The sequence below is a fragment of the Vigna radiata genome, chromosome 11 (assembly GCF_000741045.1).
Source record: "Vigna radiata var. radiata cultivar VC1973A chromosome 11, Vradiata_ver6, whole genome shotgun sequence".
In the NCBI taxonomy this organism is placed as follows: domain Eukaryota; kingdom Viridiplantae; phylum Streptophyta; class Magnoliopsida; order Fabales; family Fabaceae; genus Vigna; species Vigna radiata.
In genome coordinates this window covers 2,074,840-2,091,755 of record NC_028361.1, presented here as the reverse complement: position 1 = coordinate 2,091,755, position 16,916 = coordinate 2,074,840, and the positions used below count along the sequence as shown (strand labels likewise).

The 16,916-nt window shown below is 28.2% G+C and overlaps 2 protein-coding genes across 3 annotated transcripts in view; both read left to right on the top strand.

Annotated features, from left to right (window-relative positions):
* The window catches only part of LOC106776602, a 5,846-nt gene extending 3,712 nt beyond the window's left edge, over nt 1–2,134 (top strand). Inside the window, exon 4 of the mRNA XM_014664084.2 lies at nt 1,939–2,134. Coding sequence (XP_014519570.1) covers nt 1,939–2,134 — 196 coding nt within the window. The remainder of the gene's footprint in view (nt 1–1,938) is intronic.
* Nucleotides 2,135–7,827: 5,693 nt separating this feature from the next.
* LOC106778019 (myosin-11) lies at nt 7,828–12,962 on the top strand. Of its 2 annotated transcripts, XM_022787583.1 has the most exons (9): nt 7,828–8,162; nt 8,545–8,745; nt 8,827–8,949; nt 9,119–9,156; nt 9,269–9,377; nt 9,559–11,838; nt 11,982–12,119; nt 12,215–12,415; nt 12,645–12,962. In XM_022787583.1, the coding sequence occupies exons 1-9, from the start codon at nt 8,085–8,087 to the stop codon at nt 12,648–12,650; spliced, it is 3,174 nt and encodes a 1,057-aa protein (XP_022643304.1). In that variant the 5' UTR covers nt 7,828–8,084; the 3' UTR covers nt 12,651–12,962. The 2 variants fall into 2 exon arrangements, with proteins under 2 accessions (XP_022643304.1, XP_014521385.1); XM_014665899.2 differs by having other exon boundaries at nt 7,829–8,162; nt 12,215–12,962.
* The last annotated feature ends 3,954 nt before the right edge of the window (nt 12,963–16,916 follow it).

Here is a 16,916-nt window from a genome sequence, read left to right as displayed (position 1 = left end):
GTTTAAGGGTAAACGGAAGTCGCCATCCGTTTTAACGGTTTTACGAAGGTATTACTAACCTCGACTCGAAGAGGATCGCTGGTTAAAGGTTGGATAGAACACCACCACACCAATGTAATGCAGAGATATAATAATTGAAGGACAAATTCTTCCAGAAGAAATCGATATCCTCAATTATCACTTGAAATACAAGAAGAATGGAGAAAGAATTTCTAGAAAAATACCTAAAGATGAAAACATGAAGATAAAAAAAAAAGAATAAATAGGTTATGTGGAGGTGGGAGAATAAAATTATTAAAATTTTATTTCTAAATATAAATTTTTGCTAAAGGATAAAATTAAAATAGAAAAAATAGAGTAAAGGATAAAAATGGAATGGGGGGTGGGGGTTGGAATTGGGGAGATACAGGGAGTAACCCTTTTTGTGGGCACAATGTTGTAAATCAAATGAAGGTCGATTTGATTATATTATCTTAGCTCATAGTGAGAAAGTTCTATTGAAAAAAAGAAAATTGATTATTCTTTGACCACTTACCACTCACTCACGTGCATAAACCGTACTATTTGATAATAAAAATTGAATCCGTGTATTTAAAAAATAAAAAAATAAATCTTAATATGATTTTTTTATAATATTTTGATATCATTTTTTCACTTATTTATTATTTATTTGTTTGTTTTAAATCTAAGAAAAAATATATACGTGTATGTTATAAAGAAATTGTGTTAATGTATGATTGTTTTCAAAAATAGTTTTAAATATTTCTTCCCATAACATCTGTTTTCAAAGCCGAAAAGTCATAAGTTTCTTTCATCACGTGAATTCTTTATACCTTTGGCTAAATAGTATGTGATGTTTTTCCTTTTCTCATTCTTCTTTTCCTTTATCTTTCATTACCCTTTCCTTGCCTTCACTTTTTGATACATTAATTGGAGTTCCATATATTCTTTAATACTTTCACTTGTTTTATGAGCACATCTGCTCTTCACCATTTCTGTCACTAATTATGTTTCTAAAATGAATCATGATATTTTAATAATTTTTTTAATAATATATTATAATAGACTACAGATCAAATTGTTAAAAAATTATTAAAAATATATTTTCCTTCTAATTTCTTCTTAAATTATGTTTGAAAATGAACTTTTGGAGATCCATGAAATGGAAGCTTTCTTTTATTACATTTTAAACTAAAACGTTTACTGTACTAACATTAAACATATTATTTCTTAAATTTCAAAAATTAGTAAATTATAAAACATTGTTAAAATTGAAAAAAAAAAAATTACCACTCAAGCATGCCCTTTCATTTTATGTGAAAAATATTTACAGTGCAAAGTAGCTCAGACATGTTTTGTGTGGTGTAGTTTTTTAAGTGTGTTCCTAACATATCCATGGATCATATATGGAGTGGATTAGCTTCACGTGAGCACTTCTGTTGTCTCTCATGTCTTCCTCTGTGCACACACGAAAAACAACTTCATCACTTTCTCTCCTCCATTACAATCATTCAGCCTTGTCTTTTTTTTTTCCTAACTGAAAACAAAAATAAAGTAGAAGACAAATATCTTTCTTAGGCTGCATGACGGAGTAAATATCATTGCAGTCACGTTACTGAAAGAGATAAAGTGAATGACCTAAACTAACACAACCATATTCACGAGAGCATTAACAACAGCAAATCAAAGAAACATAACTACCCAGATACTTCTAGTTAATGTATGATATTCATAGGTAGATATCTTTGTCTTCCTAATAAAGAGAGAAAGTTTGTGTAGTGATATGAATTTATGTACACATACACAGTTCAATATCTTAGAAGTTGGAATTCTTGAAGTGGAAGGAAAGGATCGCAAAATAATGAAATTAACTATGCCATCCGATAAAACCAAAGTTTCACATTTTATGGAATATGATTCTATATAATCTTATGACAGCGCAGAAATTGCTTTAGCACTTGTTATCAGAAGATTGGAACATTTTGTCAGTTATTCCATTCAACCTGTAAATGCACTGATGAACTGCTGTGGATATACCTTCCCTGACATGGTAGTTAAGCAAGGTATATGGTCTACACGACAAAATGTGACAAAATTAAGTAACATGCAACTTCGTAATCTCTGTCACGATTAGTTCACATGTCCAGTTAGTTCCTACGTTGTAATGCAGTTTGGTGGAAACTGCAAAACAATGCTCCATTAATTTCTTTGCTGATTCTTTTAGAAGATGATTTGGTGATAATACTATGCCTAAAAGGGTTTCCTTTAATTTTGCAATCCCATGGAATTTTGTTATAAAGCTGAAAAGTGGAAATCATAATGAAGAAAGCAGATTAGGGTTCATTCTCGTTGAAATCAAGTGTGGAGCCCATTTGAAGGTGTTTTCCATTGGGCATGAACCGATGAAGATTGAGTCTGGTGGGTTGTGACTGCAGATGCACGCTTCAACCATTGACTCATCTCCAAGTTTAGTAGTAACCTCACACCTTCAACCATTTTCGCATTACCAGCTTTAAAGCCAAGTAACAAAACCACCTCCTACCTCACTTCACCAATCCAACTTTCGTAAGTAGGTTTAACGTATATACATTTTGACACTGATAAAATATTATTCGTTTTGAATCAAATTTTCACGTATTTATTTTTAGTATTATTTTAAAAAATTTCTTATATAATATTATATATATATATATATATATATATATATATATATATATATATATATATATATATATATATATATATATATATATATGTATATCTCTTATATTTTTTTTAAGTGAGACTTAGTTTGTAATTAAAAACTTTCACTTCCTTCTTCCGCTTCTTCATTTTTCCACACAAATCCATTCGTACTACATTTCAGTTTTTCTTAAATAATATATTAAAAGTTGAAAAAATGTTGAGTATTTTGGGAGTAGATAAAAATCTTGAATGTGGTACATTAAATGCTTCTGATATAGTTAAGTAGTTATTAGATACTTTTTGGATGATTGTGGGCCTCAGAAAGAAAACCTAAACATTGCGATTGTCAAACTAAATAGTGCCTAAGAAATAGAAAAAGTGGAGTGCGTACTTTAAACAAAGTCACTGGGTTCGTTTCAATGCCATTAAATGTGATTTTCTTGTTGCCCCCAAAGTACCATTGGGTCATTGTCAAGTGCCCTTTATATTCTCACTTTTATTATTTGAATATAAAATAATTCATATCCTATAAAAGACTTCAATTTTTATATAGTACAAAAAGTTCATTCATTTATATATTCTAATTCATTTCTTTAGTATATTTATCTCTTAGTTATTTATTATCCTCGTCTTATTCTTATTATACGAATAAATTCCTTTATTTCTAGAGAAATATGTACATTGAAAGGTTGTTCATCTTCATCAACATTAATAATAACTTGTTAAAGAAAAAACTCATATAAAGAAACTAAATGGTTCAATGTGGCCTTTTTTTTAACGTCTCAACTTTTATAAATTTTGCTCAATTTAATGCTTTTTAATAATGGTGTTTAAATTATTAATGAAAGATGAAGAATATTTATTATGTATGAGTTCATGATATTTTTTCATTTTTTATTTTAAATTTAAAAAAAATGTTGTCCACATGAAAAGTAAATATTATGTCAAGTGATAGTATCAATATTTCATGTCAGTGTCTATACTACAAAATAAGTATAATTATCACATGTTAATATCTTATATTTAATTAAATTTTAATTTTGTTAATTTTGTTCAATTTAATTTTAATCTTTTTTTAATGATACAATTTTGTTTCTCTCTAAGACTAAATTCTATTTTTATATAAATATTGTATTAAATCTTTTATTAAAATTCACATTTTTAATAAATATTTTATGATAACATCTAAACTCTTTACCTGTGAATATCACAACATTTATAACACAGTGAAATACATTATTATAACTTATATTTTTATGAATTTTTAATTATGGATTATGAATTTCTCTAATTTTTATAAATCATTTATTCTAACCATTTGTTTTTATAAAAAAGGTTTCATCAATCTTTAAACAAGAAACTTTTTTTATTTACGAAATAAGTTGTAGAAATAGAATCAAATAATATAGATAAACTTATTTTGTGTGAAAAAATAAGATAAATTTTTTTATTTATTTTAATAATGTTAGTGATATTCGTTTTCTAGATAATAGAAACTCAACTCAATGGATTCTTTTAAAATAATTTGATTATAAATCGATTTTAATATTAATATATTAAATTGGTCACAAATAGATTTTAATATAAATATTATACTAAAAAACTTTATTAAAAATGTGTATTTAAATAAATATTTTTGTATAATATTTATATAAAAATTAAATTTGCTTTCAATTTAGAAACGGACAAATTTTTTTCACTTTGAAAAAAGAAATGAAATTGAGTTAAAAAAAAATAATAGAAATTGAAATTGAATTCAACAAAATTAAAAAAATTAAGATTGAATTTTATACAAAACACTGGTATGTACTGACCTTGAGAACAAATACTCACTTAATACGTGTCACTAACATAAGCTTGACACATGTTAACTTTTTTAAATAAATAAAAATTAAAAAATTTAAATAAAGTTTAAAAAATCATGAATTAACACATGAAACAAACTGATTATACGATTTAAAATTTATTATATCTAAAATATGATATTATCAAAATACATAAACAAAAAGAAAATCTTCACAAAAATAGAAAAAAAAAAGTAATATTTAAGTCTATTTTTTATTATTCTATTTGAAAACAAATGTTGCTATCAATACAGTTACATAAATATTTATAAATGACTTTCTAATGTGAAAAGGAGATATATGCTTTTTCTATAAATGGTATCAACATAAATTTAACAAAAATACACTAATTAACTTATTTTAAATAAAATGAGATTGAATTGAGAATACAAAAATAAAAAAATTATATTGAATAAATTCTTTAAATATAAAGACAAAAAACTTATCAAACCTTTATTTATTTATTTTTTATGAGGAAAATTGTTTAAAAGTACAATAACAGTTATGTACTATTAATTAATTATTTTATACTAAAAATTGTAAAATGTAAGAAATTTATTATACAAAGATAGTAATTTATGTTCTATACTTAGTTATTTAGAATTTATTTATATCATATTGTTGAGTAGGCATTTAGGTGAGATGAGAATTGGAGGGCAATTTTGTTTAGCTACATTACATATGACATGTTAAATTTTGTTGAAGAGTCGTTTTCATATTATTATAAAAGAAAACCAGGAAATTATGGTATTAATTGGAGCGTGGGATTTTTCTTTTTTATAAGTAATTATTCTCTTAACCCCCAAACAAACCAACGTAGACTTTCTTCATATATTCTTATCTAAAAAAATAAGAATATTATGTTTATTTATGGATATGTGTGAAAAAGGTATACTTTTTTATTCTGTAATCAAACAAAAAACAAATAAAGAAATTACACAAATCTACGTACTGATCCATCCTCTTCACAGTTATATAAGTATATACAAATTCTTGATTCGAGGCTATCTAATTCAACTAATTAAAGAAAATACGTATATTATTATAAATTACCTAACATGGCTTAATTACTATGGATAAGAAAATGCCATTAATTTCTATGAATAAAAAAATGATATCTAGTTGTATACTTTACTCTCTGTTCATGATTTTTTAGACAAAGTTTTGAGTACTTTTTACCTTACATAAAAAAAATTATTCAAAGTTACTAGAATATATATTAACAAATAAATAAGAAATAGCATGCCTTTGTTAAACATGAATTGTTGGGTTTATCAAAAGAATCACATTATACCAAAAGTAATAAATCATGATTTGAATCTCCTTGATTAAGCAATATTTGACCAGGCTTTTATAAAATTGCTTAGAAAAATAAATGTTAATAAAATAAAATAAATTAATTTCAAAGTATACGGAAATGTGAATTTGAGTAAAAAAAACAGAAATTTCAACATATAAAACAAAAGTAAAAGCGGTTTGGTATACGTACAGGTACAAATTAAAAATACGATACTGTTTTCTCTTCTTTTTTTTTCTTTTTCAATTTGTTAAGATCATGACGTTGTTTTTTGTGAACTGAATTTCTTATTTTTGTTTGCTAAAAATTATATATTCTTATTACATAATATTATTAAAATAAAACATTTTGTAAACTGAATTTCTTATTTTTCTCTAACATCAACATTGGTAGCATAATTAAATTAATTTGAAAAATTTACACACCAAATACTAATTTTCATTAGTGGTTAAAACAAGTTCTAAGACAAAAAAACATCTTATTTCTACAACATATTCTATCTATACATAAAAACATCACAAACATGATTATATTATATTATAATCATTAATTAGCACATACTCATATTGATGACTCTAAGATCACATTAAGCAAGTAAAACCTACATGTAAAAAGTAAAACAAACTGGATCAAGAAAAATAATAGGAGACTAACTTATTCTATTAGAGATTTTGATAAACTGTCTTTATAGAACTCAGTACTCTGATCACAAAGACGATTTATGATTCGATGAACAAAAAAAATAACTTATAGAAAAAAGTCAAAAAATTATATAAATAAGAAACATATTTATACTAATTTTTCATATTAAAATAATTCACTCTCACTATTTTTAAATTATTATTTTCTAAATCTTTACAAATACTGAAGAAAAGAAATTTATTTTATTAATTTTAATTTTATAATTATAAAAATAATTATAATAATTTTATTATTTTTTATTCAAAAAACAACGCATATTTATGTAACATATTACATATGTGTTTTTACTAGTAGTTAAATAAATAAAATTAATATGAGAAACTATACATATGTGTTTTTACTAGTAGTTAAATAAATAAAATTAATATGAGAAACTATACATATGTGTTTTTACTAGTAGTTAAATAAATAAAATTAATATGAGAAACTATACATATGTGTTTTTACTAGTAGTTAAATAAATAAAATTAATATGAGAAACTATCCGTCTGATAATTAAATTATAGTTAATGAAGACTACATTTAATACTACAATTGTTTTTGAATTAGATTTAACTTACACTTGATAAATATAACTTTTAGCATTAAAGTACGGTCAATCTTATTTATATTTTTATGTTTGTGGTATAAATTACAAAATGAGATCGTAAAACGAATTAAGTTATAAACATTTATTACTTTTAATTATCACACATTCTTTTAACTTCGTATTACATTTTACTTTAAATCCTATTTATGATTATTGTCGTCAAAAACAAGAATCCTATTTTATTTTTATATATAAATTTTTTCATTTTTATTTAATATAAAATGTAGTACATGCTTGTTTGTTTGTCTCCATTGAAATTTTTGCTACTACTTACAGTATGAACCACTCCTTAGAAACAAGGAATTCCAGCAAGGATTTCTCTAACTTCCCTTTGAAGGCCAAGACAATTTTTGTTTTCCAATGCATTACTCCTACGCCTTCTTCTTCTCATTTTGTTATGTCATATTATTAATCACTAATTAGATTCTTCTGTACCACTCCATTTTCATTTGCACACGCAGCCGAATCGTTGTTTTTCAATTTAAATATGAAACCGACAAAAAAGGGTATTATGGGCATATGTTCGCACAAGAAGATACGTTATTGTCTGCTCCCATAAAAGCATAGGTCCGTGATATATTTATATATAACTCAGAAAAATACACGATCGTCTTCTTTACCAAAAACAAGCATTTTTCCACCGAATTCTTGCTTTAATCAAATTAAAAATTACTATATTTTAGAAGCAGAAGCTTCCACTTTAATTCAGTATATAAATATAAATATATTTTTACTTATGTATGTCATCATCTGATTCTTAAAAGCCGTTGCTGCGAACAGAGACGACAACAACGGATGAGCAACGAAGCACACAACATCAGATCCACCTGATTCTGTTTTTCATCACCTCCTTCTCTGTTCCGTTTTCTCCTCCTCTCTGTTTCGCTTTGGTCCAATGAGTTGAGCCGCATTGAAGGAATCCACGTGCAGTGGAGTGAGTGAGTGAGCGAGTGAGCAAGTGAAGAGGATGTTTCGTTCTGCGAGATGGAGGAGCGACAAGAACAGGGTCAAAGCAGTTTTCAAGCTGCACTTCCATGCCACCCAGGTCCCTCTCATATTTCTCAGAATTTCATATTTCTTTCTTCTTCTTCTTTTTCTTCTACGGAATTGTAATTGAGTGAAAAAACCAGACACCATGTTTCACCATCAAACTTGCGGATCAATTACCTCACGGTGTAAAGTTTGAGTCAAGATAAATAATGATTAGTTAAATATGCCTGAGGGACAGTTTTATCTGTCTGGAGCAGAATTGTGTCTTGAGACTCTTCGTTATGTGGTCTAAAGAAAAAGAGATATTTTTTTAACCCTTTTTTTAGTTTTCTTGAGAAATGAAAATGGATTTTGAGGGTGTACTCGTAGTGCTGAATTATGATGGGACGAGAATCAACATGGTAAATTAGTTGTCGTGTTTGATAATTCAATTTCAGGTGTTTCATTCTGGAATGGATGCATTGGTTCTGTCTATAGTTCCAGGGGACATTGGAAAGCCAACTACGAAATTGGAGAAAGCTGCAGTTCGAGATGGAACTTGCAGATGGGACAATCCGGTGTATGAAACTGTGAAATTTGTTCAGGAGTCTAAGACTGGGAAAATCAGTGATAGAATATATCATTTTTTGGTTTCAACGGTATGAATATGTCTCCCTCTTGGTCATTTATTGTTAGTTGTTTCTTTTTTTAATGTGATCTGGTTTATACGTTTTATGCAGGGTTTACCAAAAGCTAGTTCCATTGGGGAGGTTTCTATAAACTTTGCTGATTATGTGGAGACCACAAAGCCCTCCTCTGTTTCTCTTCCCATCAGGATTTCTAATTGTGATGCTGTTTTGCATGTTAGTATTCGCTCTCTTATTTTCTGATTTTTTTTTTCCCCGAAAAAGAGTTGTGGTCCAGAGGTAAAGTTACTTGAAAATTCAGGGAAAAACTAATGAAAAACTTGAGTAAACCATAAGTCAAAGCAATGTTGATCTAGGTAAATTTCATTTGGTGCTTAACAAACAGGTATCAATTCAGAGGCTGCAAGAAAACGGTGATCGAAGGTACAAGGGGGGAATTGCCATGTTATTATATATTTTTGCCTTTCAGGTTAAAGAGTTTGCCTCAGCTCAGTTTCTGATGATGCGGTTTCTTCTTGTTCGATAACATTCGCAGAGAGGAAGATGAATGCGAAGATTCCAAACTGAAATCCGACGATAGGAGCTCAAGGAACCAATTGAACAACGGCGATACGGATGAAACCACCAAAAGTTATTCTTCTGAAGTAAGAATTTCACCCTTTGGGCTAAAGAATTATTGTTACTTCCTTTTACGTCTCACCCTATGTGATAATTTTTCTCACTTTTTTTCCCTCTTTTGTGAAGAAGGGTGCAAGCATATATAAACTGAAGTATACTTTGTAATTTCTAAGTCCAAAGTTATCCATGTCTTTCATTGTTTTACAGGATGTCTCTGTCAAAGCAATTGTCAATAGAGCTGAATTGAGTTCTAATTACAGGACATCCAGCGGCTCTGATATGACATTGTCAAGTTCTGATGACAGCTCTGGACTCGATACTCCCCGCGAAATTGGAACAAGAAAAAAGAACATCCACCTCAACACCAAAGGGTTTCTTCCAGATCCTGTTCTGCACCATGCTTCAGAACCTCAAAACCTTGCTCTCAATGCCTCAACATCAATGCATGATGTGCATCAGAGATCACACTGGGACTGGACAGCCGGGTCGGAGCACAGGCTAAGTACAGATGATGCAACATATGGTTCTCATCATAATTCTCTTCTAAAGGAAAGCTCCCAACAGCCTTCCCCTTTAGAGATTGAAAGTCTCACAGCTGAACTAGCTGCTTTGGCCAGGCAGGTAGAGGTGTCGGACTTGGAATTACAGACTCTTAGGAAGCAAATTATGAAGGAATGCAAAAGAGGGCAGGATCTTACGAAGGAAATCGTTGTCTTGAAAGGGGAAAGGGATGCATTCAAGACAGAATGTGACAGTCTCAGGTCTTTTCAGAAACGCATGGAAGAGGCCAAAGTGAGAAACAGATCACAGTTGGAAGGTGGAGACCTTCATGCTCTTGTTGAAGAAATAAGAGAAGAATTGGATTATGAGAAAGACCTCAATGCAAATCTCAGGTTACAGTTAAAGAAGATGCAAGAATCTAATGCCGAACTGGTTCTTGCTGTGCAGGACCTGGATGAAATGTTGGAGCAGAAAAATAGTCATATGTGTAACCATTCCTATGCAAACGACCGGGATAAAATTTCAGCGGAGAAAAAGATAAACCTCTCTAAATGTGAATCGGATGATGATGATGAAGAACAGAAAGCATTGGACGAGCTGGTTAAGGAACACGCCGAAGCCAAGGAGACACACTTACTGGAGAAGAAAATAGTAGACCTCTATGGTGAAATAGAGATGTACAGGAGAGACAAAGATGAGTTAGAGATGCAGATGGAACAGCTCGCCCTGGACTATGAGATATTGAAGCAGGAAAACCATGGCCTTGCATATAAGCTGGAGCAAAGCGAACTGCAAGACCAGCTGAAAATGCAGTACGAATGTTCATCTTCTCCTTCTGCAATGAATGATATTGAAATCCACATCAAGAATCTGGAAAATCAACTAAAGGAACAATCAGAAGATTTCACAAATTCTCTGGCTACCATCAAGGCACTTGAAACCCATATCAGAAAATTGGAAGAGGAAATGGAGAAGCAAACACAAAGATTTGAAGCTGATCTAGAAGAAGTGACGCGTGACAAAGTTGAACAAGAACAGAGAGCTATCCAAGCGGAGGAAGCTTTTCGAAAGATCAGACTGAAAAATGCTAAAACTGCCGAGAGGCTACAAGAGGAATTCCGAAAGCTCTCCACACAAATGACCTCAACATTTGATGCGAACGAGAAGGCTACCATGAAAGCATTGACAGAAGCGAGTGAAGTGCGTGCACAGAAAAGGGTACAGGAGGAAGAGCTGCATAAAGTCAAAGAAGAACTCGAGTCAACTACTGCTGAGTATGAGGTAAAACTGAACCAACTTTCCAACCAAGTAGATATGATGAAAGGGCAGATACAACAGATGTTGTTGGAAATTGAGGACAAGTCCAAGCAGCTTGAAAAGCAGAAGAAGCACGAGGAACAGGTCAGTAGGGATTTCTCTAATGAGATCGGATTACTAAAAGCTGAGATTGGAAAGCTTAACATGGAGATTTCATGCTTACTTGAGCAAGTAGAAGATAAGGAAATTTTAAAAACTGATTTGGAAATTATGAAGAAATCAGTAGAGGAATTTGAGACACTTTTACAGAAAGGAACTGTGGAAAGAAATGAACTGTTGGCAACAACTGAGTTGTTGAAGAGGGAGGCAGAAGAGTCACTTAATAAGCTAAACAGAATCATCCATCACAAGGATGAAAAAGAAACTGAGGTCAGAGTCTTGCAGTCAGAGTTGGAGGCCGTCAGAGCTCAGTACAATGACCTGAAACACTATTTTTCTAAGGAAGAAGTTGAGAAAGAAAAACTGCTAAAGCAAGTTTTCCAGCTAAAGGCTGAATTGAAGAAGAAAGATGATGCTTTAATCAGCTCCGAGAAGAGGTTCAGGGAAAGTACTGCACGCGCACAACTTACCGATGGAACTAAAAATATTCTAAAGAACAAAAAAACTGCTTCAGTTCCTCAGAATTCAAAGGAAATAGCCACTCTGAAGGAGAAAATAAAAACGCTTGAGGTAAAGTTTCAAATGCTTGAATTTTTTTTCTGCAATATTTGTCATGATTTCATCTTCTATCCATTTTCAACTCTTGTTTGTTTGCGTTCTCGGGAAAAAAATTAATTTACTTGTGGTAATTGAGGTGGGAATTTTTATTGCAGGGCTTGATACAGACAAAGGAAACAACCTTGGAAACTTCAACAACTTCATTTTTGCAGAAGGAAAAGGAACTCCAGACCAAAATTGAGGAGCTGGAGAACAGAGTAGAGGAATTCAACCGAAGTGTTGCTTTGCAGAAGGTATACTTATTAGTACAGTCTAACTATATAACTATATTTTGGAGAAGTTTCATTTCTTGGTTACACATATGGAATAAATGTACATTTTCAAACAGGTGGTTCAGGATAGAAGTTTTACTACTTCCAATGAGATATCTACTGAGCTAACATCTTTGAAGGAAAGAAACAAATCAATGGAAAGCGAACTTAAAGAGATGCAAGAGAGATACTTAGAAATGAGCCTCAATTTTGCGGAGGTAGAAGGTGAAAGACAAAAGCTTGTCATGGCTGTACGGAATCTCAAGAGTACCCAGAAAGGCTAATAAGGAAGATGATATTTTGACACCAATTTTTGACATTATTTTGACACTGCACATGTGTCAAAATGTGGTTGGAAAGTTTCAAATTAAAAAAAACTGAAATAGGGGCATATTTGGAAGAAAAAACCAAAGTTTCTTTTTCTAATTTGAAATCGTCCAATCATATTTTGACACGTATGCAGTGTCAAAATAGTGTCAAAAAATTGGTGTCAAAATGTTATTTTCCGGCTAATAATAAGCTCCTCTTCATATCTTGGATTCTGCATTGTATAGTTGCAGCAACCAAACACATGTCATAACGAATAAATTAACGTGTACAATGGTAAAATACGTGTGCTAAATGTGTTCCCCATTGGGTAACGTTTTGCAATCTTATCAGTTTGTAATGTCCAAAGTGTTACTTTGTTGCCAATGGTTCTCGCTGCTGTCATGTTTGGTAACAAGGATGAGATGTTTTCTTGTATATTTTTTTTTTTTTGCTTTTATAAACATACATATTCTTTATTGTATCTGTAACTAGAAAAAAGATTAGTTCTTTTTATTGGTATAAATCGACTTATGTGTAAATTTTATACGCTTTTGTTTCTGCAATTGCATTGTTAATTAAACTTATTGATCAAAGAATTATTATTGATAAAAAAGAGTTTTATTAAATGGATTATGATGTGTTAACTTTTTTAACAATTTTTTTGACAATAAATTATATGTCACTGTTTCATGTATTTTAAACATGTTAATCATAAATTATCATATAAACTGTTGTTAAAAAATTGTTAAAAAAAACATCTTTAAGTATTATGTCAAGTAGGATTTTTGTGTTTATATATGGATTTTCGTAATGTACATCATCTTTAAAATTATTAATTTTAGTTTTATTTAAAAGAATATAATGTAATAGTTTTTTAATAACACTATATTAATATGTTACTTTCAAAGAAGTTGAAGTGATGGTTGAACTTGCAAGCCGAAGCTCTTGGAGATTTGTGAGATTCTCCAAAAATGAAGAATGGAGTAAATTTGCATACTTAATATACGTATTTAATAAATGAATTAAATACGCGTATATGCATATATTTAATAAATGTATGTAATAAATCTATTCAATTTTCAATAAATGTTTTCAATACACATTTATGTATTCAATAAATGTATTTAATGCACATATGCACTTATCTCATTACATTCCCGTATTACGTGTTTTATACAAGCATCAGTTTAGTACTTTTGTTATTGTTATTCTAATTTTGTTTCTTCTCTTTTTCATCTAAACCACAAGTAAATTTTATAATAATTCTTTAATTAAGTAACTCAAATTTTCGTTTAATTTGTTTCTCTTTTTATTTTCATATCTGAAAAGGATGTTGCTCCTTCCATCTTTTTAAATACTCCTCCACCTTTCCATTATTTTCATTTATTTCAAAAATATTTTACACCTCTCCATTATTTTTTTTATTCCAAAAATATCGTATACATCCCCACTATCTCAACAATCTTTCTCTCTCTACATTAATGTAGCATTTACATGATTCAGATTTCAATTTGTGATATATTACAAAATATAAAATTCAGATAAAACTTCAATATTAATGTTTCTACCACTTCCATTTTATATTAATAGTAAATAATAATATATTATTATTATATACTAACTTTATAATGACAAAAACATTAAATAAATTTCAAATCTTTTAGAAATGATTTTTCTTTTATATTTTAAGTATTTAATAATATTTGAGTTGAACATGTCTGTAAGTTAAAACATAATATAATGTTAAAAATTATAGATATTAATTGTAAAAAAAAACACACACACATATATATAAACATTTTTATAGAAATTTAAAACAAAATTTTATCATTTATTAAGTATTTTGAAGAAAAAAAAATATATTGAACAACAAAAATAAGATTGAATCAAACTTATTTAAGAAATATATCAGAAGTTCAAATCTGAGCCATGTAAATGCTCCATTAATGAGCCATGTAAATACTCCATTAATGAATAGTGGGGAAATGTAGGATATTTTTGGAATAAAAAAAAATAATGGAGAGATGTAAAATATTTTTAAAATAAATGAAAATAATGAGGAGGTAGAGAAACACTTGGAGAGGTGGAGGGAGCAACACCCCTCTGAAAAATATCAAATGATAACAAATTAGCTTAAATACAAATTGTAAATCAATGTTTTTGAAACTTCGTTATTAAAAATATAAGTTTTATTTAATTTTTTTTATAATAATTTTAACTATGCATCCAAATTCATTACGTAATTTGAGGTGGGTATCAATCAATTTGCTCATGAAGAACACCTTTTGTTTTGGATGATTTAATATAAAGCAAGACGTTGGATAATGAATGAAAAAAAAATAACATGAAAAAGTAAAATTATTTTTATTAAAAATGAAAATAAACGAAAACATTTACTAATATTATTTTTTGTATTTTTATATTAATATTAATAAATAAAAAACGATAAAGTAATCGTAATTAACTATGGGTGATGTGCTCTTCATCTTGGAATAAACCATTTAATTTTTTTTTTAATATAATTAACTATACACCAAACACAATTGATTATATATATATATTTAATTATGTGGAAACTCTTCACATTTTATTCGTCTTTCTCTTAGTATTTTATGTGAAAAAATTTCCACGTCTTTTTTTCTTATTCTTGTTTTGTGTGCTTGTTACACTTTTCACCAAAATTAAGTCTTAGTGTTTGCATTTCTTCTTGCATAAACTTTGAACGATGCATACAAAACATAAAATTTTGTCAAATATGTGAAACATAAATGTTTCTCAGAGGCGATGAGAGAGGAAAAAAAAATAAAAAACAATAGAATGTTCGTTGGTTTAATTTGATTGAAGAAATGTGAAAGAAAAAGATATTAAACTAAAACTATAAAATGAATTATATATTTTATTAAAACAGTGAATAAATATATCTATTTTTCTATTATAATAATTGACTATATATATATATATATATATATATATATATATATATATATATATATATGTGTGTGTGTGTGTATTTCTTGTAATTTTTATAATAATGAGAATAATATATAACTGTAAATATTAATATTAATAAATAAACAAATTATTAACAACAAATAGAATAAATTTTTTTATTGCTTAATTTTTCTAAATAAATATTTGTTTATTCTCTCACTCAGACTATTGGGGTGAGCATCCTGAGTCAGATCACTTGATCAATTTAATATAATCTGAAATTTTATATTTTAGAATTTATATTTGATCATTTAATTTACTAAATTAATTAATTTTAAGTTATTTCAATTGTTGGTTGATTACGATCGAGTTTTTTGAATCATGAATTTATATTAAATTATTTTTGTAATAAAAATATTTTTATTTTAAATGAATAATATAAATATAAATGAATCTTTGTTTAGCTTTAAAATATGACATGTATAAATTTAATAATAATTTTTATAATAAATGGTTAAATTTTAACAAAATAATGTCATATTAAAAATTAAAACATATTTATGAATATATAAATATTAAAATATTAATTCATATTGAATTGAATATGAATTTTTTACTCACCCTATACTCAACTGTTATTTTGTGTCAGATTAGGATTACATCGAACCTGACAAGACAGATTTGGCTTCAAAAGATGGAATGTTCAATCAATCACCAAACTTTCAAAATATTTGGTCAACATCAGTGTTCCGGCTTTTTTATTACTTATTTTTTCAAAATACGACATATTTAAAACAACACTCTCCAATAAGATTACATTTGAAGTATGATAACAAATATAAACAAAATTATAAACATATTAAAACAAAATTACAAACATATTTCACGTTTTCAATTTCCATAACAACACATTTCCAAGTGTTAGGTTTGTACATGTGCAATGTTTGTTTCAATAATGTCTTCTTATAAATATCTTCTTATATATGCCTGTTTACAAAACAAATATCTCTTCACCTATTGAAGGTCTAAAGTCAAGAAATATTTTTATATAATATTTTACTTATATATATATATTATTAAATAATGTAAGTGTTTTATTAATTTGAAAAGTTTAACATATTATATAATTGAAGTAGCATCAACCACTCGTTTAATCAGTATAAAATATTTGCAAGTTTTTTTTCTTTGTACATAAGAGATAAGAAAGAGATAGCAATCTTATCATGACTAATGCTTTGTTCTTATGGTAGGATTTGAGGGAGATGATTTGGGGGAGATGATTTGAGTGGACTTGAGTAGATTTGAGAGTAATTTTTTTGTTATTTTTTTGAGTGGATTTGTGGGTAATTGAGAATGGATTTGAGGATAAAGTTTATGAGAATCAGTGTAAGATTTAATTGATGTGACAGATTTAAAAGATTAGTTTAATGGATATAAATTAAAGATTACCAAAATACCCCTAGTTATTAAAATAATATAAAATGATAAAAAATTAATAAATAATTAAAATAATATATTTTAAAAATGAAATAATATATT

What these genes read in the sequence shown, in the direction of transcription:
- LOC106778019 (XM_022787583.1), top strand. Translation starts at nt 8,085, where the DNA reads ATGTTTCGTTCTGCGAGATGGAGGAGCGACAAGAACAGGGTCAAAGCA. An exon ending in ATTGTGATGCTGTTTTGCAT is followed by an intron (nt 8,950 to 9,118) that starts GTTAGTATTCGC and finishes CTTAACAAACAG; the next exon opens with GTATCAATTCAGAGGCTGCA. An exon ending in AGAAAATAAAAACGCTTGAG is followed by an intron (nt 11,839 to 11,981) that starts GTAAAGTTTCAA and finishes TTTTTATTGCAG; the next exon opens with GGCTTGATACAGACAAAGGA.